The 27,899-nt window shown below is 43.9% G+C and overlaps 1 protein-coding gene across 3 annotated transcripts in view; it reads right to left on the reverse strand.

Annotated features, from left to right (window-relative positions):
• Positions 1-27,899, reverse strand: part of DPP6 (dipeptidyl peptidase like 6) — an 828,258-nt gene that overhangs the window by 713,161 nt on the left and 87,198 nt on the right. The window contains exons 1-2 of one of the 3 annotated variants that reach the window (XM_045003879.1): positions 3,283-3,403; positions 2,135-2,272 (exon numbers count right to left, since the gene is read on the reverse strand). The exons of 1 other annotated variant lie outside the window; for it this stretch is intronic. In XM_045003879.1, coding sequence (XP_044859814.1) covers positions 2,135-2,185 — 51 coding nt within the window. In that variant the 5' untranslated portion in view covers positions 2,186-2,272; positions 3,283-3,403. Of the gene's footprint in view, positions 1-2,134; positions 2,494-3,282; positions 3,404-27,899 lie in introns of those variants that run through there. One more of the 3 variants, XM_045003881.1, reaches the window with a different exon arrangement.

Below are 27,899 nucleotides of genomic sequence, written 5' to 3' on the forward strand. Positions count from 1 at the left end.
CATCACATTAAAAAAAAACACCCTCACTTTAAATATTAACTGCATGCTCAATTGCCACAAACCAATTACAGGTGCTTATGGCCAAATTATCACAGAAGCAAGCTCTCCTACAAGTAAAACAAACCACCAAAATTAAGTAGCATGGATCTAAGTCACCCATGTCAGTTTAACAGTTATGCTCTCCTACAATCTCAGAGTATGCATTACAATTCAGTTCAAAAATATTATTTTTTCAAAACCAAGATAAAAACTGGCACTGGAGTTGGGGGATAGACTGTTGAGTGGCTGATAAGATGTTATGGATGCAACTTAGCAAGACCCTGCTAACCCGTAAGTCAGTGGCCAAACCTCCATTGAGTCCCATCGCATCAGGCTCTGACGGGGCGGACAGCTCCTACAGTATTATTTTGTTTTTAAATCAGGCACTCCAGCCTCGCATGTCTAGCACAGAAATGCTTAAATGGATCCATTTTTTGTCACACAGAGAAACACCACCAGAAGACACAGTAGTTTGAATAAGTAATAGTAATGGGATCCCTTCCCTCCAATTATTTCTTGACTGTAGAGACCAAAGGATAATATGTTATAGGTTTTTATTAATTCTGTGACATTGTGTATGTAAATTAGGTTAATGCCAACCTTTAAACCGACAGCATAATCTCAGGTGGTTCATTATTCTTTTAGTGGTAGATATCACTCTACTCAAGGACTATAATGACATTTACAACAGTAGTTTAAAAAAACATCAGATTCCCCTGTGCTAGAGAACCCCAGCACCAAGTATTTTTACAGGCATGATAAAAAAAAGAATACGCTGCAATCACATTTAACTAATATTCCAGGGGGAAATGTTTGCAGAAGTTCCTGTTCAGTTCCCTTACTTGAATTCACAGATCACATCGCACTGCACCTTCCTGTTAAAACTAATGCTAGAAAAAGCAACATGATTGCCCTAGGAGTATAGAAAAGGAGTTATTTTACCGCGGGATTTAGAACACCTTGGCCGTTTCTTACACGTTTCAGGATGGGGGAAACGCGTGCTGCCTTCGTTACATTAAATGTGAGCATTTCCCTAAGAGGCGGGCACGCGGAATACAAATCTCACGTTTGCATTTTTTTTAAATCGTCAACAGGTGTCTTTAACAGGCTTCAGGGTTATTTACACTAAGTTGTTTTTGGAAGCCGAGTCCTCTATAAAGACATCACGTTTCACGGCATCCCTTGCTCAGCACAAAGACCGCCACGACACAGCTGCAGTCCACTTTCACTACCCATGGCATCCCTGCAGCTCGGCGAGTATCAGCTCATGCAAGCAAGGGGCGGGGGGGAAATTACCCCAGCCAAGCAGAAACCCAAACACCTAAAGCGGCTCAAGACAGCAGACAAAATAGACAAACATCTCTCTAGCAGCACAAGATGGCAACCGGCACCTCCTCCGGGAGATCATCCGCCTTTGGTGGGGGTTCCCCCCCCCATCCCCTTTGGCTGAACGAGAAGGCATCCAGGGGTGGATGTGCGGAGAAACAAAAACATACATCGATCAAGACAACCGCTACAGTCACGCAGGAAGCAGAACAGGAAGAGGGAAAACCCCACTATGGCCCTCAAGTTATCAAAGTTGTCTGTGCAGCGATCCACTTCTGCTCGTCAGCTCCCCCCAAACCACCTCACCCCCTTCCCTAGACATGTTGTAACCCTGGGGCGCGAGGTTCTTGCTACCACCCATCCAGCCTGTGCCTGCCTCTCTCTCTCCACAAGAGTCCGGGCAACAACATCAGCAGCTCCCAGCAAAGTGCAGAGGCAGCAGAGCAGTCGCCTGCGTTGGGGGGGCTCTCTCCTCACCCCCAGGTTCAAATCAATTCCCCTCTCCCTGGCACACGGCGTAACAAGGGCAGGAGAGGGGAGCCTCTGCCGAGGCAAAACCCTGCTGGGGAAGGGGCACTCCACAGCCACGATTCACCATCAACCGAGCCTCAGAGGAGGGATCTCCAAGCAAAGCGACAGTGGGGGTGTGGGGGCCGGCCAGGGGCGCCCAACATATTTCCACTAAAAGGGGGGGGTGAGCCCAGTACCAAGCCCGAGGAACGAGCCCCACAATTACTTACAGTCGTTGGAGGCTGCAGCAGCCACTTACCATCATGTTCCCTTGCATTTTAGCGGTTTTTATCATTGGCTTTTCCTTCATGTTCGCCCTGCGCGTGAGAGTGCGAGCGGCTCTCCCAGAGTTACTTAATCCAGCGGCTCCAGCACTTTAGCGAAGAGCCAGCTCGCCCTTGCGGGGGGGAAGGGGGGTGTAGAAGATTATTGATAATTGCTCCCCCTTTGCAAAGGGAAAACAAGAAACGTGGGGGGAAGGGATCCTCAGTCAACACCCAGCAGCTTCAGCTCCTGTCCTGCGAGAGCTCCCGGGGAAACAGAGACACGCACCAGCACCAGCCCCATCCCCGCGCACACGCAGCAGGCGGCTATTGTGAGTAGCCGGTGCGTGATTTGTCTCGGGAGCGGGCTGGGACTCGGGGCGGGCGGGGGCGGGGGGGTCCGCGGGCAGGCGGCTCGCACCGGGGAAGAGAGGACGCGCCACTTGCATCAAGGTCCAGCACATCCAGCCTCAGCTGCGGGGGAGGGGCCAGCGATACGGAGGGGGGGGGCGGAGCATCATCCCGCCCCTCTCCCGGGGGGGCGCGCACGGCTTCAGCACAAACAGGAACCGCGCCGTCTGGCCCGGGAGCCGGGCCCGCCCCTCCCCGGCGTTAACTCTTCCCCGGCCGCGGCGAGGCAGGAAGTGGACCCGCCCGGCGGCTGCCCACGGGGTGGGGCTGTAAATCCTGCCCTCACAGGGGGGCCGGGGGACGCACGGCGCGTTGCCATGGTTACGCTCCCGTAGCCTGCCCCGCTGCACCCCCCCTCCGGCCTAGGCTCCTCTCTACGGGGCCACCCTGTCCCGCCTCCCCCCCACCCCCGCCAGCCGCGGCTACGTCCCCCGAGGCTCCCGGCCGCTGCTCTGGCTCCTCCGGCTGCAGCCGCATCCCGCCGGCTGCAGTCTAGCGTCCCCCGCCCGCCGCTGCGTCCTCCCCGTGCAGGGAGCCAGCGGCCCTGGGGGCCGGTGCCTGGCCTGCACCCGCCACCAGCCCAGCCACACCCCTCTGGCTGCCGCGGCTCTGCCCAAGCCCCGCGTGCTCCGTTCCGCACGCGGGTGCCTGCCTCTGCGCACCCACTCCTCTCCCCCACCCTTCCTCCTCGGGCTGCCCGGGCATTCAACCCCCCCTTTGCTCCTGGGCTCACGGAGAGAGGCAGGATTCAGTTACAGTCCAGTCACTCTCATGCGATGACCCTCCTGCTGCAGTTTTCTTCCACAGGTGCTTGTGGCAGGGCAAAGGAACCGCCTGTGGAGAGGGGCGATGACTCCTCAAGGTGTAGTGGGGTGGTAGGTTTTTATGCCTCCTTTATTAATAAAGTAAAACAAACCCCATCAATGTCTCTTTCAACGCTATTGAGAATAGGCAATTTGGATGATATACAACAGCAGAAAATTCAATGCAATCCTATTAGCATAAAACCTGAGGCTGCTTAACGCCGCATCAGAGAAAGGTTGGGATGATCATCTAAAAGGCTTTCCAAAAATGTCAAGGCTCGGGAGCAATGTATTGTGTGAGGTTTAGCCCTTATGTAGGCAGCAAGAGCGGGATTTAGAGAGGATGCAATTTGGGAAATGCAAAGAGAGGGGCAGAGACTGTCTAATTTCATAATGCCAAACGTGCCATTCTCTTGCTGTTACTCCTTGGTGCACCCACCAGTCTCGCCTCACTTTTTCATTTTTCTCTTTAACGTGGCCAGGGGCTCATGCTGTCACTACTTTCTCTAATGGAGGAAAGCTGGAGGTGACTCCTGCTGGACCTCGCCGTTTTTGCTCCTCACTAGACCAGAGGAGGGCGCTAGACTCAAGCTGGGGGCTCACTGGCTGACCTGCTCAAATGTTACTTTTAGGGGATGACAGTAGGTCATACTTTTTAAAGGTACAGTGTCCTGCTTCTGAAACATGTATCAGCTCTCCATTCACCAACCACCGCCCGTGACCATACGGTTGCATTTGGATCAGGATCTACACATTCCTGAACTAGCTCACATTTTAAAAATACCCTGTAGAAGAACAGCTCCTGCTCTCCCTCCCTCCTACCTGTGTAATTTGCTCAGTGGTGCTGTCAGGAACAGCAGCAAAATGAAACTGATACAACTACTCAGTGAAGTAGTCTGTTTAGGAGGAGCAAAATGGAACTGAATAGGATGCCATCAATTTCACTTTTCAGGGCTCTGCTGCTCCTTCTGATGCTGACAGATAAATATTGACTGCAGGAATAACAGAATGCATGAAATCAAAGGGGAAGGTAAAGACCCTGAAAAAAGAGAGGGGGGAGGGATAGCTCAGTGGTTTGAACTTTGGCCAACTAAACCCAGGGTTGTGAGATCAATCCTTGAGGGGGCTATTTAGGGATCTGGGGCAAAAATCCATCTGGGGATTGGTCCTGCTTTGAGCAGGGGGTTGGAATAGATGACCTCCTGAGGTCCCTTCCAACCCTGATATTCTATGAACCAGTGGTTAAAGAAGACTGAAACCAGAAGGGAGGAAGAAGCAGCATTTTTTGGGGGGGGGGATTGCTATTCATGTCAGGCACAGGAGGTAAAACTCCTCCTTTTAACAGAGGAGGAGCAGCTGCATGTCCCTATATTTCCCCTTTGCTTTAACCTCTGTTTGTAACTCACTTTGCAAAAAGGTTTGTACTCTGGACCTTTACCATTAAAAGCACAAGCTTGAGCTCAAAAAACTAAGGCTCCTAACTGGCAGCTGTAGCAAACTCATTAACTTCTTATGTGGACCAGCCAGGAGAGGAAGAGACAAACCCACAATCTCCTAGTGTGGGTTACAAACTACTTTGTTTCTTTCAGCTACCAAACTAGTTAACAAGTGACTATCCATCAACTGGACTGTTGGTTGGAAGAGGCTCAGATAGAAGCCTTTCTCCTACAATTTAGGATTCTCACATTTCAGAATGCTCAGAGAAACAGAGACATGCAAAAATCAAATTATCCTGTAACACTGTCAGAAGCCTCTCTCTGCTCTAGAGGATAACTCTCCAAAAAGAAGGGCTTGGTGGCACCTGGGTCAGTTTCTTATGGTTGGGAACTGCACATGGTGCTAGAGCTAACCCTGCCTGTCTGCCCTGCTTATATAGGAAGATTTACAAACATCTCACCCCTGCTTTGTTGATTTTGTTTGTTCAGTTGCCTTTATGTTGTAGGTGCTTACAGCTAATGTATGTTGTTCATTGTGACTGGAAGGTCTTCACTGTGCTCCCCGAAATCTTGCCTCCTGCTTTCTTTACTTCATTTTTATCAGGCTTTGTTTATTTCATCTGAGTGACTTATCTTCAGATGTTTTAATTATGTATGAAGACAGAGTATTTAATACATGCTTCATCATAGGTAGTTTCTATTTGCCTTCTGAATGATTTTATATACCAACAGAATCACTTACTAACTCTGGCAGCAGTCTCCCCCCGCCCCCAATCTCTCATAATGCAGCATATTGGTTTTGTCTGCTTACTCTTATTTAAGGTCTAATTTTATGTGTCTTTGGCATTGCTGTAGCAATTGCTTTGATTAAAAGAGTCTAGTTTGAAGTTGAGATTGCTGGCAAAATGCTTGGTTTCACTTCTGATACCATTCAGGTTTCTCCCCCTCCTGCTCCATTTGGCTAGCACTACTGCACTGTTGCTTTTCCATATTGGCCATGGATCTTACTCCCATCAGAGTTATCAACTCCAAGTGATATGGCAACAGACTAGTCATGCTCCAATATCATTACAGTATATATGTTTTCCAATGCTGTACAAAAAAATAGGAGTGGGTACATTGGGAAAAGAAAAAAATCCTTTACAAAACTGAAATTCCTGTCTTTGTGGCAAGTTCTGCTCCATGACTTCCTCTCCAACCCTCTCCCAGGTTGGGTAGGATGGCTTCAGAACTGAGTCAACAGCCTGTCACCAAAGGTTTATGACCCATAAGATGCAAAACACTGTCTGCTTCCCCCAAAGAAAGGCATGAGCAATTTTTTTTTAATTGGCCATCATAGTGCCTTCCACAGAGCCAGGAGGCTATTAAGTGAATTTGAAGAGATAGGTAAAACTCTTGACATGAGAGAGAGTCACCTGTATCATCGTCCAAGAGATTTTGGAATATTCTTTACTGATGAACACTTTCTTATGCCTTCACGTGTATCCGTTATGTTCCAAGAGGTTGCCAAGATTCAGGCTACTGCCTTTCCTGACACTGGCTGAGGATGCATCTATCTATTCAAATGTCATTGTAAGGCAAATTGTGTATAGCTCCAAGTGATACTTAGCTCTATTGGAGCAGGAATTGATGTTCATGACTCAGGCATGACAAGGTAGGTAGCTGGGAGCTGCATGAAAATGACCTGCCATTTTTCACTTCCAAGTTTGTTAAGTTTATGCTGTTAGTACACACTTGTAATAGGTTGAAAGAATTGTTCAGGACGTCTTGACTTATAAAGGGTGGAACATTTGCTACAGTGGCCATTGGCAGCGGTGGCTGTTTAGGTTTTAGGACCAAATGGTGGGAGCCAGAGGTTTTCCACAAAGAAAGTTAAAATGTGTGCTCAAAAATGCCTTCATCATAGCAGCTTGTGTCACTTCCCAACTACACAGTTAATGCCAATGCTATATAAACCATTATATAGGGTCAGAGGTAAGCTTTCAGAACAGGTATGGCTCTTATTGTTCCTTGTGGAGGAGCCCATTGCAATTTCACTTTCACTGGGGTTAACTATATACTTCAGTGGACTTACTCCTTCTTTACATAAGTGAAAGTGTTATTAGAATCAGGCCTTAATTGCCAGATTTCAAAGGGAGCCACTGGCTGCTGAGCACTTTGGAAGATCTACCCATACAGGCAAAGACACTTCTCAATGGGAGAATCCTACACTCAGAAGGATTTATATATAAACCTGAACAAGACTATTTCTCCAAACTTCAGCTACTATCATGGTAACAAATATAGCACCCTGTATGTTGTTGTTTTTATGGGTCTGTTTGAGAAACTGTACTTTTCTCACTTGTACCATAAATATTCAACTCAGTGTGGGTTTCATTATGATGGGGAGGACTATCTGGAAAGCAACAGAGATCACAAGAACTATTTCCTGTTCACGAATATTCTGTTTAAACCTGTGATGAACAGGGATGGGAGAACTTGTTTTGTCAAATACAAACCCACTGAATACAGTTGAGGCTGGAAAGCAACAGAGATCACAAGTACTAATTTCAAGACTTAATTTCAAACAGAATATTTAATGTTTGCATAGCAGAGACTTTCATTTGTCCAGGGTATTTTTTATATATATAAGGCAGTGGGACAATTCACCAGTCAGTGTATTTAAAAACCAATCACAAGAGCATCAGGATTTCAGTCCCATTCTTAAAGATAACCCTTTATTTTCTCCCAAATAAAACAGTTTAATGTAAGTGTCACATATAAACGATGTCCTTTTCCCTTACCCAAGGGTCTCCTGCAGTAGCCTACTACCTGCAGGTCTCACTCCACAGGCCCTCTGCTTGCAAGTTAAGGAGAGTCTTTCTGCTCCCTTCTACTGAAGCTTTCCTCCAGAAAACTTGCTTCTAGCCTGCTCCCTGCAGGGCTGAACTGCCCTAAGCTCACTGCCTAGCAGTCAAGGAGAGGCTGAAGGTTCTCCACTTCCTTCCCTGAATTCAGCCTGCCCTTTATATGCCAGCAGGCCTGTCTCTGGGTCACAGTGTTCTACCACATGACCTCTGGGTCTTATCGCTTTCATCTGGGAAGGTGGGCTGAACATGCGACAGGGTGCAGCTGTTGAGCCCCAACCCCCTAGAGGGCCAGCTCTCACTTTGACAAAGGGGACCATATTTTGTGAAATGTGAAAACATTTAACAAAAAACAAAAGTTTAAAAAATAGTTTTAAAAGTTTTGTGAAATCCAAAACACCACCAAGTTTTTCCATCCCAAATGGTGACTCTATTAACATCTATTTGGCTGTAACACCATCTGGAAACATGATCGTATTTTGACAACACTGTGGGGAGGGAGGGGGAACCACCATTAAGAGCTTGCCTGCTTCAGGTTATCAGTAGAATCTGCCTTACAATTGGTTTACCATATTAGGGAGAATTGTGATCAATAAAACAACACGCAGATGTCAGATGCTGGAAATAGTTGGGAGTAATACTGCATGGCAGGGTGGATAAACACCAATGATACTTTTGAAAAAAAATCCATTTTATTTTGTTATTTATTACAAGTTTTTCTTTAAAAATAAACCTGTTAAAAATGAAATCTTAATTTCACACAAAACATGTTAAGGCCTAAACTACTTATAATTTAATTGTAAAGGTGAAACATTATGATTAGAGGTTTATGTGTCCTAAACATTTAAGATTGTTTTGTTTAATAAAAATGAATTGAATATACTGTATTGTGTTTCATTAAATTCCAGTTACCATCCTAATGCAGCTAGACACAAATCATGAGCAAAAAGTTAAATTATCTAGTAAATAAGAAATATATCACTCAACATTTTCTAACATACTAAAATGTACAAACAAGAATCTGAAAATATTATTCATTATGATTGTTTAAATAAATGTATATAGTTATAGTGTACTCTTCCAAGTACCAAAAAGATGTCCCAAATCTACTGCTGATTTACAACTAAATAGAGCCTTTACATGTTTTAATGGTTATATCAACCAATGAGAATGCACCTTTCTTTAGACAATAACTGAAGTATAAATGGAAAAGTTGATTGAAGTTGGTGATTTAAATCAATCCACCCTGCAAGGAAATAATGGAGACCTTGAACAGGACATTAGTATTGGACCCTGGCCGCAATGGATAGCTAGTAGCTGCTACAACCACGTATATACACACTATTGTAACTAGCATGCTTTCCCTCACCAATATGGGTCAATTTGTAGCATGGCTTGGCTAAAATGGTTCTCAGGCTACTCATCTACAACCCCAACCTGCTTCTGTTGAAGTCAAAGAGAGTTTCGCCATTGATTGCAATGGGTATGGGATTGGTATCCTAGGGGAACTATACCACAATATTCTCACACAGTTTTCAGAGGAAAACAAAATTGCTTATCCATCATGGAGAAACAAGTAGAATTTCCTGCAAACTGATGTATAACACTAACATTGATAGGATTAACATAGCTATAGAAAATACTTAACAGTGACCTAAACTTAGCCAATTAATTTGCAAGTTGCAGGGACCCCATTGCAGAGGATGGTAAGATCCCTTAGGAACTGGCTAGTAGATAGCAAGACTGATACATAAAAAAATTCAGAGTTTTGATAAGGGATCACAATGCATTAGAGGCACAAAGTGAAATAACACTACAATAGAACCTCAGAGTTATGAACATCTGAGTTATGAACTGACCAGTGAACCACACGCTTCATTTGGAACCGGACATACGCAATCAGGCAGCAGCAAAGACAAAAAGAAAAAGCAAATACAGTACAGTACTGTATTAAACTTACTCAAAAAGAAAGGGAAAGCACCACTTTTGTTCTACATAGTAAAGTTTCAAAGCTGTATTATGTCAATGTTCAGTTGTAAACATTTGAAAGAACCATAACATTTTGTTCAGAGTTATGAACATTTCAGAGTTACGAACAAGCTCCATTCCTGAGGTGTTCGTAACTCCAAGGTTCTGCTGCATTAGAATCGATAGACCCTAGCACTCTGTTTAGTCAAACAATGAAAGAGTCATCACATCTGTAAAAATCAATTGGGTATGTATTAGAACTGTACCCGAGCCAAAGCCATGGATTGGAACACCCTCACTGTTTAGAAGGTTTTAGAATCAAAGATCTAATCCAGTTCTGAATTTTGCTGCTTGCCCCTATGTTTGTAACAGGCCATATCAAAACACAAAACCATCCTAGATCCAAATACCCCTAATCCTTGATAGTTCAGGATTTGTGCCAAAATCTTGTAGCATAGACCCATATCTAAAATGTATAATAAAAGGCCCCACTGGGACCTCTTTACAGTATTGGCTGATGCGGTTCAGTGCCATCTTGTGGACACCACATGTATCTAACAGGAAATTAGAGGGGAAGAAGAACTTGTAACAGGAAGTTCAGAGGTAAGGTGTAGAGTAGAAGGAGACATGCAGACAGACTAGGTTTAAATGTTTCCTGAATCATTCAGTTAATCCGGTTTAGTCCATTATGTTGATATAATTGTTAAATAAAAGTATTTCATTGACATCTTGGACTCCCTGCTGCCTCAAGAATACTAGAACTGATCTGTACAGTGGTCGCTATTAAGAAGTCAACATTTGCCAGCAGCTACTGCACAGTGGGCTATCCCTCACAGTTAGAATATAAAAAACCTCTGTTAACCCAGATACTACTATGTCAACAATTTTGAATTTTCAATGGCAATATGTCTTAGAAAAACTGATCTTCTGAATGCTGATTAATTTATCTTATTGTATCCTATCACACTAAGTTATAGGCATATTAGCTGCAATATTGTTAGCATTCAATTACTCCTTCCCCTCATTCTCCACCTCCTTCCTTTTCTTTAGCCTCTTCCTTCATTTCTCATAATTCCAGCTTTATTAAAATGTGCTTCCCAAAAAATACAGAAGCTATTTCATTCAATGACAGGCATTACTTAGATACCTAAAATGCTATGAAAATTTACTGTATAAGAGCTGAAAAGTTACTGCACTGGAAAAGGGTTACTGATGGTCTGTTTGAGGAAGTACGGTACTTCCTTAAGGGAATAACCGGACAATGTATTTCTCATTCTTCAAAGTTCTGCTTGAAAATCTGTGGGGAGCCTGAAAGCCTTTAAGTTTCGCTTATTGACTCTATTCAACCACTAAACGTACATACTTGTGCTTTGATGTCTGGGTTTTAGACAACACAGGAATTGCTAGATGAGATCTGAAATTGTTTGAGTGACTTCACCCACATCTCTTACTTAGCACCTGTTTGAAATATAAACCTTTGCCCTCACATCAGTTTGGGTTTGCAGGAGAAGGTACAAAGAAGGTTGAAAAAGCACTTTGTGCCCAGCTTTTGAGATTGGAATGGAGGTGACTGCAGTTCAGATCTGATTGAAGTTAGTAAATAACATAACTCCCACAAAAACAGATTAGGACTGAGGTTCTCACACTGTGCCCTATGAAGCACTTGCTGTGGTCTGCTTTTGCCATGGATTGCGGGGTGCTGAGGTCACATTATGTAGAACTACAACACACTGCATTTTTTCCTGTACCTCTGCCTACTTCTCAGCTAAAGCACATTCCAGAGCTCAGTCTTTCCAGGACTTTAAAAGAAAAGTATTACACAGAGTTAAACACCGAGAGAGAGAGAGAGAGAGAACAAGAACTTCTTAAGGATTCTCTCTCTCACACACACACACACAATCCTCTGCCTGTAACCAGCATTTGAAAACTTTTTCTTAAACAACTATTACCCACTAATTCACTTGGTGTTCCCCACACAGATTTCCTCACTTTGTTGCTGTTACATAAGTACCTCCTGCCCCTCCACTCCAGTCTTCTTACAGAGATGACTTCTCAGTCTCTGCAGTGTGGAATCAAAAATGCAGTGCATGTGTGTGACAAAGTGGGACTGTTCTTAATGTGTTCTCTGAATACTGTGTGGGTGCCTCAGTTTCCCCTATGCATTTCTTAAGTATCTAGGTGGTGGGATAAGGGTGTGCGATTGTTGCAGAACCCTAGAGGGCAGGGGTGTGCAAGGGTCAACTGATGGCCTGGGCCCCTCCCCTGCAAAGGTGCCAAATGAAGGTGTTGGAGAACAAAAATCAAGTGACCTCCTGGCCCAGGAAAGAGACAAAGGGAGAGGAGGGGCTGGAGAGTTTCAGTTTGGAGCTGGCTGGGGAAATGGAGGGGGAGGCCAGACAGGGCTCTGGCCTCCCCTGGCCCCCCAAGATGGTCCTGACTAAGGGAGTCCTGTTGTCTATACCTGCAAAACCTGTCTTGAACTGTGTTCCTGTCGTCTAAATAAACCTCCTGTTTTACTAGCTGGCTGAGAGTCATGCTGAATCGCAGGAAGTCGAGGGTGCAGGGCCTTGTCTCCCCCAAACTCCATGACAGTGTGTGTCACCCAGATTCTTCAAAGTCAGAGAAGAATGGCAGCCCCAAAGTTTCCCTCCAGACTCCTCAATCTCCTCAGCAAAAGCAGCCCAAAGATCCTCACAGCTAGCAGCAATTCCAGTCCTGATATCAATAGTCTGCATGTCCTCAGCTTCCTGTGAGACAGGGAATCCACAGTCTGGATCCAAAATAGCACAGGCTCTGGGATGCTGTTCTCACAGCAAACAGACCTTGGTCCTATGTTGCTCGAACACCGAGTCCAAAGGGCTGTCTCCAACTGCACCAGCTGGGGCTACCTCCCCATCTGTGGTATCTGCCAGGGCACAGCCCCTGCTCCCTACTTGGCCTCCCAAGGATGTCAGCCTCCTCTCCACCCAATGCTGGATTGTATGTGGGGGTATCTTTATATAAATATGTAATATGTCTTGTGTAATTTGGCATAGAGGGGGAGATGGATTGGAGAGGCTAGGACCTCGGAGGGATGCCACACCACTCGGATGGTGGGGCAGACTGGGTTAGAGCTTCCTGTAGTTAGATTTTTATTCTCAATAAAAAGAAATGAAATGCGCAAAAAACCCAAACCCCTCCCCTTATTTATAACCTTTCCCCCACTGAGCGTCAATTGACCCAGCTCTTAGATGGCGGATGCATGGAACCTGCTAGATTCTTTGCCCTTAATGGAAACCCTGTGCACAGCTTTAGAGACAGATATTGAGCATGACCAGCAACTACCACACACCCCCTCCTCTAGAAGCTCCTGAGCCCTTCAAACTAAGTGCCCTGCCTTGCTCTCTACAAGTGCAGAAGCAAAGAGAATTCAGCAAAAATCCATGTTTCCTCTCCACTGCTTTTCTACCCTCTTTAGACTCAAAACAAAACAATATCAAGTGTTGTAGTACAAACATGTGGGTTATGCTCACATAGTGCTGATTTTTTCTCCACGTTTCCAGCTGCTAAACTCCAAGAAAAACTAAAAAAAATATGGAATATTTTCCAAATGTTACGCTTCCATGCATGAACTTGCTGAAGTTGCCACAGATCCATGATGTGATGATGAATGGGAGAAGAGGTGTCTATGAAATCATTTCTGTATGAAAATATGGTCCCCTTTATATAAACATTTGAGACCCCTAGGATTGCTCTAGGACTCTTGGGAGTCAGGATCCATTGCAGGGAGCGGGGGATTAGAAGGGATACAGGAAAACACTAATCTAAATATAATCACCTTTTGAGTAGCTTGCTGTTGAAAGTACTTGATAATCTTGGGGCTTGTCTACACTTGAACTGCTACTGCTGTGCCACTGTAGCAGATCAGCGTAGACACTACGTACTCTGACAGGAAGGGTTCTCCCATCCCCCTCCCCAAGAGGCAGTAGCTTGGTCGACAGAAGAATTCTTCCATCGACCTAGTGCTTCTACACTTGGGATTAGGTCGGCTTAACTACGCCACTCAGCGGTGTGAATTTTTCATATCCTTGAGCAACGTGGTTAAGATGACAATTTTCTAGTGTAGACCTGTCCTTAGTTAACATTTTCCTCTGGCTCTGCCGTGGAAGCCAGATCACTGAGTTTCCATAACATATGGAAGCTCACATACAATTTTTGCTAATAGATTTTAAATACAGAAGGGGCCATTATGATCATCTAGTCTGACCTCCTGCATAACACAGATCATAGCATTTCAGCCAGTGATTCCTGCACTTAGTCCAACAACTTGTGGTTGATCAGTATATTCTTTAAAAAGACATCCAGTCTTGATTCATAAGACTCCAAATAATGGAAATTAGCTATATCTTTCGGTAATCTGTTCCAAAAGTTAAGTATTCTTACTTTTAAAAATGTGTATTTTATTTCCAGTTTTAACTTTGCTAATTTCAACTGCCAGCCAATGGATCTTGTTATGCCTTTGTCTGCTAAATTAAAGAACTCTATATTATCAAGTGTCTTCTCCTGGTGTAGATAGAGGTCTTCAAAAAAAAAATCAAAATTATTAAACGCACAATGTCCAACATGAAAACATTCACTATATTCAAAATATAACATGCTAAAAATACAATTATTAGAATTTTTATTAGTAATTGAAATAAAATATTAAAATATTTTATTTTAAACATGGGAAAGTTTGTTATAGCAAATGTTCTATGTTAAAACATTTCAATTCCAGTCCTGGTCTGACAGTTGAAATTATCTGATGACAACTATGTTGGAAAAGCAAAACACACTGAAGTCCCTTTTCACTCAAATGTTCAATCACGGCAGCAATTCCTGCCAAGTTGGAAACAAATCACTTCTACCATTACTAGCTTGACAAAAATTGATGGAGAATCTAACATATTGCCACAACTATGCCAAATGCTCTGGCTCTGCTGAAGTGTTTTGTCATTTAATTATATCATACAGAATCTAGCCCTAAAACTTAACTTTAAATATACGATAACACTGTGGAACAAATTACCTGCTAGTATAAAGTGGCACCACTCAACTGAGTAAGCTGGAACTGAGTTTATATCTGTAGAGGATTTGACCCCATGCATGAAGATTTATTTTAATACATATGCTAGTTACATGGCTTGTGGCACATCGGATGTGTTGATCTTGGTATAAGCTAAAAAAAAAATTAACACTTGAACACTGTAGCCTTAGACATATAAATATACTGAGGATCACAAAAACAAAATTATTTCATTCATGAAATTATATAGGCATTTTCAGGAAGATAATTTAACGCTTGCCAATTCCCATTAGTTTTTAGTCAGACTCTCTATCCTAGAAGACCTAGTGTCTGCCTTACATTTAGAACATTCTAATTTCAAATCAGGTCAGGCCTGTGTTTTGACAAAAAAAAAAATTCTAGATTTTTTTTGTTACATGGATAATTAAATCATCACTGTTAATTATCTAAATCAGCCAGAAACAGCCTGCACCTGACAAAAATGTTTCAATAAAATAAAGCTATACTGAATTGTATTACATTTGAATACATGTCCAAGCTGACATAAAGCTAGTTAATGCATTTTGAACTAAAGAATTTTAAATTCTCTTTACATCTTTGTGTACAATGCTAAATCGTTTTGCTGCTGGGCTGTCTCTTGTTTCCCCCTTATCTACAATTTTTTTCTTCAATTTTAAGTGCCATTGAAATCAATGCAACTCCAAGTTTTGGAACACTAGAGATGCAGTCTACCTACATGGACCTAGTACAGTACTGCCTACTTCCATCCCATGGAATTTAATGGCAAAACTTCCATTAACTTCAAAGGGAGAAGATCAGCACTAGCATGGTCCAGTGGATAGTGTCCTGGCGTGGGACTACGAGACCTAGGTCCTATTCCCTGCTCTAACATTAACCTGCTACGAGACTTTGGGCAAATCACTTTACCTCTCTGCATCCCTTCCATCTCTTGATCCTTTATTTCCAGTAAACTGTAAACTCTGAGTCAGGGATTTTCTTTTACCATCTTTTTTACAGTGCCTAGTGCCTATAGGGCCCTAGCCTCTGTTCTATAATACAAATAAAAGCAGAATATTTCTTTTTCTAATGTCAGTTAGAGATGGATGCAAACTTAAATCCCTAGCTCTGAACACCCACATACTTTTGGGAGGTATGGATTAAGATCTGATCTCCTTGGGCAGGTTCAGATTCTATGCAATGTGACAATTATGGCCCAGTGTTGCTCCCAAGGAAATCAATGCAAGTTTTAACAAGATTAATTAGATGAAGGATTAGGCACTATGCCTGCCAGTTTTGGGCTCAGAGAATGAGGGTTAATCCTGCATGGGACTGTGTTTTCATTAAGTTCTGTATCTTTTGGACTTGCACATAATTACATTTTCTTCCTTTACTTTCTAAATGCAGTGGAAGTGATATCTGGGCACAATCATTTCAATATGGGTAAAGAGTTGAGTATGACTACAGCAGAGAACGAATTTTATAAAAGGTTTCTAACCCTCTAGGTGGTCCCATCAGACAACATATGGGTTATCGTGACCCTCTTTCTATACATCTAGGTTCTTATATGGCCCCGATCATGTTAATGTCCAAGTACCCCACAGTCTTTAATGTATTTATCCTCACAGAGGTCTCTGTGATGGAGGGAGGTGCTATTATCTCATAAATGGATATGAGATATGGATTCCAAACCATGAATCAAATCCTGCTTCCCTTACTCATGCAAGAAGTTCCATTGACTGCAATGATATTTGGCAAATTCACTGACAGTATTCACCTGTGTGAAGTGAGCTGGAACTAGCTGTGACTCTTGTTTAAATTAGCCATTTAAACAGATAGACCATGATCTAACTTGGCTCTTCACATATCTAACAGTATCTACAAAGAGACTTTCTCTCTCTAATTCATTAATTTATTACTCATGCTACCCCTTGTCTAGGTGTTTTACAGACAGGTATTCTGAGCCCCGCTCCTCCTGCTTTATGTTATTCTTCTGGGGCATAGCAGGAAGAGAACTAGCTTAATCAACTATCTGGGAATTCCCCTACACAGAGAGGCTTCTGGGCAGTGTGGATTCACAAAGGCCCAATCCACCCCTTCTTTAATATAAGGGAGCATATCAGGGATCCGTGGAGGGAAAGGGGACATGGCCAGGGCCGGCTGCAGGGTTTTTGCCACCCCAAGCAGCAAAAAAGAAAAAAAAAGTCACAATTGTGATAGCTCTACCTCTGCTGCTTCAGTCTTCGGCGGCAATTTGGCAGCCCGTCCTTCGCTCCAAGAGGGAGTGAGGTACCTGCCGCCAAATTGCTGCCGAAGAGCTGGACCTGCCGCCCCTTCCCTGTGGCCACTCCAAGCACCTGCTTGCTGGGCTGGTGCCTGGAGCCGGCCCTGGGCATGGCTATGCTCTGGCTATTCTCCATTTCCCGTACAGCCCGTTGGGGCTGTGGGCAGGCAAGCACAGCATAGAGCAGTGGTTCTCAGCCTTTCCAGACTACTGTACTCCTTTCAGGAGTCTATGTCTTGCATCCTCCAAGTTTCACCTCACTTGAAACTACTTGCTTACAAAATCAGACTCTAAAAATACAAAAATGTCTCAGTACACGATTACTGAAAAATTGCTGACTTTCTCATTTTTGCCATAGAATCATAAAATATATCGATTGGAATATAAATATTGTACTTACATTTCAGTGCAATACTTGAGTCTGTTTTTCACTTGTGAGCATTGTCTGAAGCTGGAGCCCTGGGTGGAGGAGCAGCTAAAGCCTAAGCTCTGATACCTGGGGCTGAAGCATATAACCTAGGTTTGTGGGGCCCCCTGAGGTGTGGGGCCCCAGGCAACTGCCCTAACGCCAGCTCTGCACTTGCAACTCACCTAAACCCATCCTGCGACACCCCACCCCTGCGTTGAGAAACACCGATCTGGATGAGGTGAGTTCCCCCTGGAAGACCTCTGCATACCCAGGGGTATGTGTACCCCTGGCTGAGAACCACTGGCACAGAGCAGCCTTTGAGCTGCTGTAATTTATGCCAAGGACCAAATTGGCTGCGGCCATTCCCAGAATCCAACAGATGACAAAGATTTTGCACAGTCACTTTTGCCCCAAGCTGCCCAGAGCTCAGAATCAGGGCCAAAATCACTGGCCTGAAGAGCATTCAAATTACACTAACAACGGACAAATGAAGAACAGGGACTGGGATGTAATGAAAAGCAGACTGATTGAATGGTGTGGGGTTTGGATGTGCTTTGTTAGTTCTGTGGAGTTTGTCTGCATTATTTTATTTTGGATTTCCAGTCTAATTTGTTCAAATTGTTTTGCTGAGAAGAGTAGGACTCATGGGATGTTTTGGACATTGGTTGCTTGTATAAGTTTGTGTGTGGCAATATAGCTACAAACATGTAAATGTAACTTAACTGCATTACTACATTAACTATAAACAGTAACAACACAGCCTGCCAGGCTCATAATTCTAATTACACAGTGCATCTAAATTAACTCAGCCAAAGCAAAGCACCTTCATTTTCTCCTATCATATCTGAAAAACAAACCCACATTTATTAAATACCAGCATGCAAAATTGGTATAATTTAGAATTTATTAAGTATTTAGAACAGGGTGTAAGGGTGGAACTGGTCAAGAACTCTTCCCCCCCCTCAGAAATTTTCGACAAAAATAAAACATTAATTTTCATCTACAAGTCTTTTGTAGAAATATTTTGATTTGTAAATGCAGACACTTTGTCTCCTAGGAGTCATAGTTTGGGTTCCTCATGTTTGCATTCTCCTCTATAGGCCTGTCCCCTTGATTAGATTACATTTTCCTGTAAGAGAGGGGAGATGGCTTGTCATAAGAGTCTGTGGCCAGGGTGCACTATGGGAGATGTAGTCTGAGAGGAGAGCTTGGACTACAGAAGAGAATGGAAACATGAAGCAAATGAACTATAACTGCCATGAAGCATCTTGGTTACATTTCTAAATTGAACTATTTCAGTTTTCACCAAAAAATATTTTGATTTTTTCATTAAAAAACCCAAAATTTTCCTGTGGAAAGCATACACTTTTAATGAAACATTTAAGTCAGTCAACCCCCCAATTTTTCACTGAAAAACAGTTCGACAAATATTTTTTGAGCAATCCTACACTAAGGGTCTGATTTCTTGAGCGCTGAGCACTCTGAGCTCCAATTTACTTCAGTTGAAGTTCCATGGACAACTGAAAAATCATGTCCTAATCCCTCACAAACAAGACTAAAAAGTGACTTATGTAAATAGCAGTTGCATACTTACACCAGGAAAGCGATTTCCTCCTAAGAATAACTGTACAAAGTGAACTAACCTAAATTATCATTTTTTTTAAAGTCATACAAAATGTAGAAGTAGAATAGCTGGTTTCTAGAATAAATTAGCAACAGATACAAAATGTTGTCAAGGCTGATTCCCCTCTCTGGTACTTCGAGTGCAGAAGGTGGGGGCCCGCAAGGATTCTAAAAATTAATACTGGCCACTCCAGGCTTGTATTAAACTCCCAAGGTTACAGCTTTTCTCTGACCTTAGATTGATAGATGCTGCCACCACCCAAGTGTAAAAACCCCTTTGAGAATCCAGGAAGGCATACTTGGGAATTCCTTCCTGTGGGTACTCTCAAGCCCTTTCAAGCGCCCCTCCCCCCTGGGAAGAGCTGAGAAAGAAAACAAAGGAAATCAGCTGTTGCCACCAGCTAATTAAACATGCACAAACCTTTTAGGACACAACATCCAATACTGTTTTTTGAAAAAGGTAAATTTTATTAAAAACAAAAAGAAAAGAAATACATTTGAAAACTCAGGCTATTGCTAGATTCCAGTGCTTCACCACCCTCCTAGTGAAAAAGTTTTTCCTAATATCCAACCTAATCCTCCCCCACTGCAACTTGAGATCATTATTCCTTGTTCTGTCATCAGGTACCACTGAGAACAGTCTAGATCCATCCTCTTTGGAACCCCCTTTCAGGTAGTTGAAAGCAGCTATTAAATCTGCCCCTTCATTCTTTGCTTCGGCAGATTAAACAATCCCAGTTCCCTCAGCCTCTCCTCATAAATCATGTGCTCCAGCCCCCTAATCATTTTTGTTGCCCTCCGCTGGACTCTTTCCAATTTTTCCACATCCTTCTTGTAGTGTGGGGCCCAAAACTGGACACGGTACTTCAGGTGAGGCCTCACCAATGCTGAATAGAGGGGAATGATCACATCCCTCAATTTGCTGGCAATGCTCCTACTTATACAGCCCAAAATGCTGTTAGCCTTCTTGGCAACAAGGGCACACTGTTGACTCATACACAGCTTCTCGTCCACTGTAACCCCTAGGTCCTTTTCTGCAGAACTGCTGCCTAGCCACTCAGTCCCTAGTCTGTAGCAGTGCATTGGATTCTTCCGTCCTAAGTGCAAGACTTTGCACTTGTCCTTGTTGAACCTCATCAGATTTCTTTTGGCCCAATCCTCTAATTTGTCTTGGTCCCGCTGTATCCTATCCCTACCCTCCAGTGTATCTACCACTCCTCTCAGTTTAGTGTCATCTGAAAACTTGCTGAGGGTGCAATCCACGCCATCCTCCAGATCATTAATGAAGATATTGAACAAAACCGGCCCCAGGACCGACCCTTGGGCACTCCACTTGATACCAGCTGCCAACTAGACATGGAGCCATTGATCACTACCCATTGAGCCCAGTGATCTAGCCAGCTTTCTATCCACCTTATAGTCCATTCATCCAGCCCATACTTCTTTAACTTGCCGGCAAGAATACTGTGAGAGACCGTATCAAAAGCTTTGTTAAAGTCAAGGAATAACACATCCACTGTTTTCCCCTCTCCACAGAGCCAGTTATCTCATCACAGAAGGCAATTAGGTTAGTCAGGCATGACTTGCCCTTGGTGAATCCATGCTGACTGTTCCTGATCACTTTCCTCTCCTTGAAGTGCTTCAGAACTGATTCACTGAGGACCTGCTCCATTATTTTTTCCAGGGACTGAGGTGAGGCTGACTGGCCTGTAGTTCCCCAGATCCTCCTTCTTCCCTTTTTTAAATATGGGCACTACATTAGCCTTTTTCCAGTCATCCGGGACCTCCCCGGATCGTCATGAGTTTTCAAAGATAACGGCCAATGGCTCCGCAATCACATCTGCCAACTCCTTTAGTTCCCTCGGATGCAGTGCATCCGGCCCCATGGACTTGTGCTCGTCTAGCTTTTTAAAATAGTCCTGAACCACTTCTTTCTCCACAGAAGGCTGGTCACCTCCTCCCCATGCTGTGCTGCCCAGTGTAGTAGTCTGGGAGCTGACCTTGTTTGTGAAGACAGAGGCAAAAAAAGCATTGAGTACATTAGCTTTTTCCACATCCTCTGTCACTAAGTTGCCTCCCTCATTCAGTAAGGGGCTCACACTTTCCCTGACCTTCTTCTTGTTGCTAACATACCTGAAGAAACCCTTCTTGTTACTCTTAACATCCCTTGCTAGCTGCAACTCCAAGTGTGATTTGGCCTTCCTGATTTCACTCCTGCATTCCTGAGCAATATTTTTATAAGTGAATAATTTCACTTATTCAAAATGGCCACCATCTCCAAGTACTGTCAATGGGTCTGAAGCCAACAAGATAGGCACCACCTCCCTGTAGCCTGTCTGTCTGTGGAAGTGAGGCTTCCGTTAATACAGCTAGCTTATCACCTTCCACTGTTTCAATGGATTGAAGCTTGTGCCCACAGGCTGCCTCTTTATGGTTCAGGGGATGAGAGAAGACATCATTGACACTGTGAAAGGTTGATGGGGAGAATGAGGGTGTCCTGCAGGGAGAGGAGATAGATTTAGGGGTGTAGAGGAATACGTTGCAGGAGGTAGGAGGATAGCGATAGGATAAAAGATGGAGGGATTGAATGGCAGCTCCTCCAGCCTGGTGGTCATGGCAGATCAGGAGAGTCCCCTCTGAGCAGCCAGGGGAAGACAGTGTTGCCTATCCTCACAAACTGATGAATCACAGGATTTTGATGCCTGCAGGAGGAATGGTTGTGATGGCATGAAAACCTCCTCCAATCCCATGATTTTCAGGACTGGGGAGAGCTGTGTGGGAAAGCCTCAGGACTGAGGACAGAGACCTGGCCTGTCACTGAGCCCTACAGGGGAGAGGGGGTCTCAGGGCAGCAGGAGGCAGGGGAGTGGGGAGTCAAGGGAGTGGTGCTGCTGGGACCCAGGTAGCAACAGGAGGAAGAGAGGTGTTGTTACTGAGTCAAGACAGTAAAAGAAAATGGATGGCAGTTCCCCCGTCATGGGGTGAAGGAGAGGGTAAGCAGAGTGTCTATCTGAACAGCCAGGGAGAGGTATGTATTTTGTGTGTGAATTAAAGTTTGATTTTTCAGTCTCAAATTCTCTCTCAAACATTGGCAGAGGAATAGAGGAGGGGTAAAAAGTCAAAACACAGACTAGAAAACATGATTTTGTAGTCTACATTTTGTAATTTTGGGGGACAATCCAGGCTTTTTAGGGTCTGAGTCATTATTTTTGATCTCTTGACAGGGGTATGACTAATGATTTTTTATTTTTTTAGGTTGGTAAGACTGTTAACCTCAAACCCTACTTGAATTTAGAATTCAATACACACTATTAATATATTCTGCACTCAGAACTGCATTGTACTACATGGGCCTGATACTCATTTACAATAAAGCCCTGTTCTAGTAGTGGAAAGGGGTATTAAAGTGAATATAAATATAACTGAGTGTAAATGAGAACAAGACCCTGTCAAGGGCTCACCTGAGCCAACTACCCCATGGAGCAGGCTCACCTCGGCTTTTACAGAACACAAATTAATGCTGAACTCAAAATAGCCACCTGGACATTGAAGTCCAGAACATAAATATTAGTCCTCCACAGACGTCCAAAGCAAATGCTACCAAGGTTAGGCCCCTGACCGGGGCAGCTTACTTGGGTTAGGGCCGGGAAAGCCATCCTTCACTGTTTGGCTTCACCCAAAAGTGGACCCTACTAAAAGCAGCCAGCCATTTTTATGTGGTCTGCTGGGCTCTGATTGGCCTCTGCCTGTTCCTGGCCCTTCTAGTTGCCAGAGGACTGACTCAGACTGGTTCTGCCTGTAGTTGATCATGGAAGGCCTCTCTAGGCAGTCCCTGGAGGTCTGAACTTGATGTTCTTCCCTTCCAGAAGGGCACCCTCTTGGAGCGGGTACGCCAAGGTGGCAGGGCCTCCAGCAGGGAGCAGCAAATGTCGGGTACACCCCATCACAAGCCCCTCTACATTTTGCTAGTTGGACTTAAGATAATTTATTTTGTGAATCAGATTATAGCTGGTTTACAAAACATATGGAAAAAATTAGCTAAGTGGAATATTTGTAAGCAAAAAAACCAAAAAATGGAAAAAAACTTTTTCCATCTACAGTTAAATTAAAAAATAATAATCTGAGTAAAATACAAGATTTTTTTGCCCATCTCCCATTCATTCTCCTCCTCCGCCATGAACTTAAATTGTTTAAATGTTTTAAGAGAAAAAAAGTGAAATAATTTCTGAAATGAGGATACAATACTGGATCAAATCTGGTTTGCACTTCCATTCATACTGCTCCAATCTGAGAGCAGGATTTGGCAATTACAGTCATTACACATTTCCTCTTAAATGTCTACAAAAATATAAAATTTAACCTAATAAGATTTTATGGGGGCATTTTTTGGTAAGAGGAATGAATGTGTTCTTTAGCCAGCGGTAATGAAAAGCTATTGCTCAGACATTATAACAATCCCCCCCTCAGTGTGAAAAGCATCTTTTTAGGGCAGAGGTTACTGCTACCCACTTCTGCACTCTTTCCCCTACAACATCGTTCTTAGAATGCTTTATATCTTGCATATACAACAAATGCTGCCTCCATTCTGTTTTCAGCTGACTCCAGCTTCTTTGTGGATTTATGCATATGTGTGGTGAATAAATTAGATGAGAGCAAATATGATGGAATGCAAGAGAAATTCATTTTCCTCTCTGTATAATGCCTGTGAATTCATTTCAATACTACAGCTACTGTTTTTCAAAAGTAAAAACAGAGAACTACAGCTTGCGGAAGAGGGCAATACATTAGCCTGTGATATCTCAAGAACTGAATTCAAAGCCAAGCTTATGTGCAAGTGAAATGAATTTGAGTGTCTCAGCCTGGCCCCTAGTGGACTTTTGTCCACAGCATGGAACAGAGGAGAGGTTCTAAGTCATGAATTAGGTGCATTGTCAGAGGCACATGAGGAATTTACACACCACTTCATGGTACTGCTTATACTTATATCCACTGGCCCAGATCATCCCCTCCAGAAGATGGGGCAGAAGGGCAGGGGAACACAACAACATGGTAAGGGTCTCAGTAGGAAGGGAATTTGAAAGGAGCCCTTTATGGAAATCCCCCCATATTGCCTCATCAAGGGCTGTGTGCTCCCCATGGAAAAGGCTTTGGGACTCATCTCCATTCTAGGCTGATCCCCTGGGATGCATGGCAGGCCAGAGCCACATTCAGAGAATCATCTTAAATTTAAATGCTTAAAAGTGACTGTATTAGTATTTACATTATTACTGGTATTATAGTAATGCTCAGAGACCACATCAGGATCCTCCTGTGCCTATTGGGTTGGGTGTTGTACGCAGTACAAACACGGCAAAACACGACCGCTCCGCCACAGGGTTGCATAATCATTATACATAAAGGACTTGCCAAAGAACATATGAATAACCCTGACCCCTAGTACCCCTCCTTTAATTTAACCATCCTCTCTTGAGATTAGATATATCACTATGATATATGATATACTATACATCAATATGATAAATTGCACAGCTATGTGATTAATGGCAGTCTTGTGAGAAATTACATTATGATCCTTTGACAACTTGGCTTGCACTCAACCCATTACTCCAGCTCCCCTGATATATTTGCATTTCCAAACCTCTAAGCAGCTTCAAACATCCATTTAAAACAATCAAAGTACCACAACATTTTTTTCTCCTTTATCCCACGTCTAATTCCCCCCATCCCCATAAAGTTACAATGGCCTGTGATCCATGGGGGCGGGGGGGGAGAGCAAAATACAGTCCTAGAGCAATACGACGTTTAAGATCAGTTCTCTCTCAGCTCTTCATCATTGTTCCATGAGAAAGGGGATAAGAACAGCTTGCTGATGGGGGGGACACGGAATTTGCTTCTATCCTTAAAAAGGAACCAAGATACTGTGAAATTTTTATGCATAGGAAAGCTATTAGGTAATGTACATAGATTTTTAAAATATATTACAGCAGGAGATCTGTGTAGCACACAGGAAGGACGATTCAGTGGTTGGGGCACTTGTGGTGCTAGGGCAACTTGGCTTTACAGGTGGAAGGATACAAAACATATTCCCAATAAAAGTTTTCCTTATAATCTCCTCTCCTTCAGGATGCAGAGTACCAGTAGAACTCCTCAGTGCCTGGTACTCCAGTTTTAGGTCTCTTGTAGCCCAGACAGTAGCTACAAAATGATTTCCCAGGTATTTGCTGGAGGTCCTGGTAGTCACAGATCCCTATGTGAGCTCTCCATACCTGCCTCCTCTTCCCCATGCAGTGAAACTGCACAGGTTCTGTTGCCTTTCAGGCTGTGTACACCTGTGGAGCAGGTTATGCACCACAATCAATATATTTTGTTCCCAAAAATGACTTTATTATGCTCAAAACCCTGCTCTTGGATCCATGCTACTAATGGCAGCTGCATATTGTGCATCTGAATTCCCAGTGATGTTAAGGGAAATTTTGCATAAAATCAAAAGGCAGAATTTGCAAAAGGGAGCCATGATTACAGAACAAGAATACACCTGTAGCCATGTTAACAGAGCTGCATACATGGAGGGTCAAATCCAGAGCCCTGTGTATGGCCAAAGAGTAGTTGGACCAGGCACTGGGCAGGTAACTTGCAAGCTAGGGGAGGGTCTTTCTCAGATCACAGAGGTTATTTCAGTCCAATAGTATCTCTGCCTGGCCTTACATGCCCCTCCCATTTGGGTGAGGGAGGATGGAGAGGATCCATGCACCAGCAGTCCCAAGCCATCTTCTGTTCTCTTTGTGCCCTGCTCCCATATACACCATTCACACTGCCACATAGAGAATTTGTACTGAGCAGGGATCCACATCAAATAGTACTCCAGATTCAACTGTGCTCATGCAGAACAACTGCATCTGTTCCACTGCCAAGAGACACTTGGTTATCCTAGAAGACAGAGCTGAAATCTGGTTGTTAGGAAATCAAGTGTGGAAAGCTGACCCCTGGTGCAGCTTTACTCTGATATGCAAAAAACTACTTGGAAAGTTTTTGCTTATTTGTTTGTTCTTTAAATAAAAAAAACCCTTTATTCCACAGATCTATCCCCAGTATATAGTCACTTACACCTGCTGATTTTAGGGCTCAGAACCAACTTGCACTCTTGGTTATACACCCAATTCTCCCTGGAATCAGAGTTTATCCAGCCTAAGAAACCACTAGTAATTGCTTAGCCTCCAAGGAAACCCTAGGAGAGACCAGGAACTGAGAAGAGAGGGTTCCTCACCCTGTGAAGTAACCAAAGTTCTTCGAGACGTGTGTCCTTATGGGTGCTCCTCTATAGTGAGGCAGCGTCCGCTGTGCCTGGGACTGGAGATCTTCATCAGCAGTGCCAGTTGGACTGCACATGCACACCTCCCCTCTCATACGCTGTGTGCGGGGGATATATATATATAGCACTGTGCAGTCCAACCGCCTCCAGTTCCTTCTCTGTTGCAGAGCTTGTTTTCAGCTCTGAAGAAGAGGGCAGGTAGTGGAACATCCATAGGGGGACACATCTCAAAGAACCTCAGTTGCTGCAAAGAGTGAGTAACCCTCTCTTCTTTGAGCTATGTCCCTATGGGTGCTCCACTGTAGGTGACTATAAAGCAGTACCCTTAGCTGGAAGGCTGGGGCTTCGGAGTGACATGTACTGTCGAGGAGAGGACAGAATGTCCAAGGAGAGTGATCGTTGCGGCATCGTGCATAATACCGTAGTGCTGGGTGAAAGTGTCTGTCGATGCCCATGTGGCAGCCTTACAAATGTCATCAATGGGGACACTATTAAGAAAGGCAATCAAGGTAGATAATGATCGTGTGGAATGTGTTCTGACTAAGATAGGAGGTTGTCTATTGTGGAGTTCATAAGAGAGATGTATACACTGTGAGATCCATTTAGAGAGGCATTGTTTAGATATAGCAGTGCCTCTGGATCTTTCAGTGGTGGAGAAAAATAATCATGGAGATTTCTGGAAGGGTTTAATCCTGTAGAATTAGAAGGGTAATGGCTCCTTTTTGGTCTCTGGTAGATCATGGCAAAGTTCCTCCAATTTGGAGTAGTTTGGATAATTATACTTGGCCATGAGAGCTTCATAATTTGAAATCCTAAATTGGAGCATGGCTGAAGAGTATGTCTTGCGCCCAAATAAGTCCAAGCATTTCCAGTCTTTGTCTGGATGACTAGATCAAGATTGGTACTGATGGTCTTTCTCCTACACCACACTGACCACCAAAGAATTTGGGGTGAGGCGCAAAAATAAAAATTCAGCATCCTTCACCAGAACATAATATTTTCTGTTGGCGCGTTTGCAGGTTGGAGGGCCGGAAGCCAGGGTCTGCCACAGAACCTTCATGGGTTCAAGAAGGCCTCATTGATTGATAGTGCGATCTTTGAGGAAGATGATGGGCGGAGGATATATATCAGTTTAAGCTGCTGGCCTTTGACTTCCTCCAATGGGATCTGTAGGGAGTCTGCAATCCTATGGACTAGATTTTGAAAGTGCCTGAAGTCATCGGCAGATATAGGGGGCGGAGGCATAATCGCCTCAACAGGTGAGGAGGAGGAAAAATGTGAAGTTGGGGAAGCCTCCTCTTCCTCGTATTCTGCCTCCTCAGTTGGTACTGGTGGTAGTTCGACTTCCCGAGGGCGAGAAACTGATGAAAAAGCGAGAGGTGTAAGTCTCCTTCTTTGCTCTCTGGGAGGGTTCCCGAATCGTGCCCTGAACGTGGTGCCAATATGGCCAATCTGGTGGGAGTGGCACATGTGTCTGCATCCACAGTAGTCCCTTCCAGGACTGAGGCCAGAGGTAGTCTGCATATAGTGAGGATAACCCAGTGCAATTTGTCCTGTAGTCAAGGGAACAACAGAGCCCTCCTCCTCCACCTCCTCCTCACTGGGGAAGGGAGGTGCGAGCCTCAGCAGAG

The sequence above is a fragment of the Mauremys mutica genome, chromosome 2 (genome assembly GCF_020497125.1).
Source record: "Mauremys mutica isolate MM-2020 ecotype Southern chromosome 2, ASM2049712v1, whole genome shotgun sequence".
Classification (NCBI taxonomy): Eukaryota; Metazoa; Chordata; order Testudines; family Geoemydidae; genus Mauremys; species Mauremys mutica.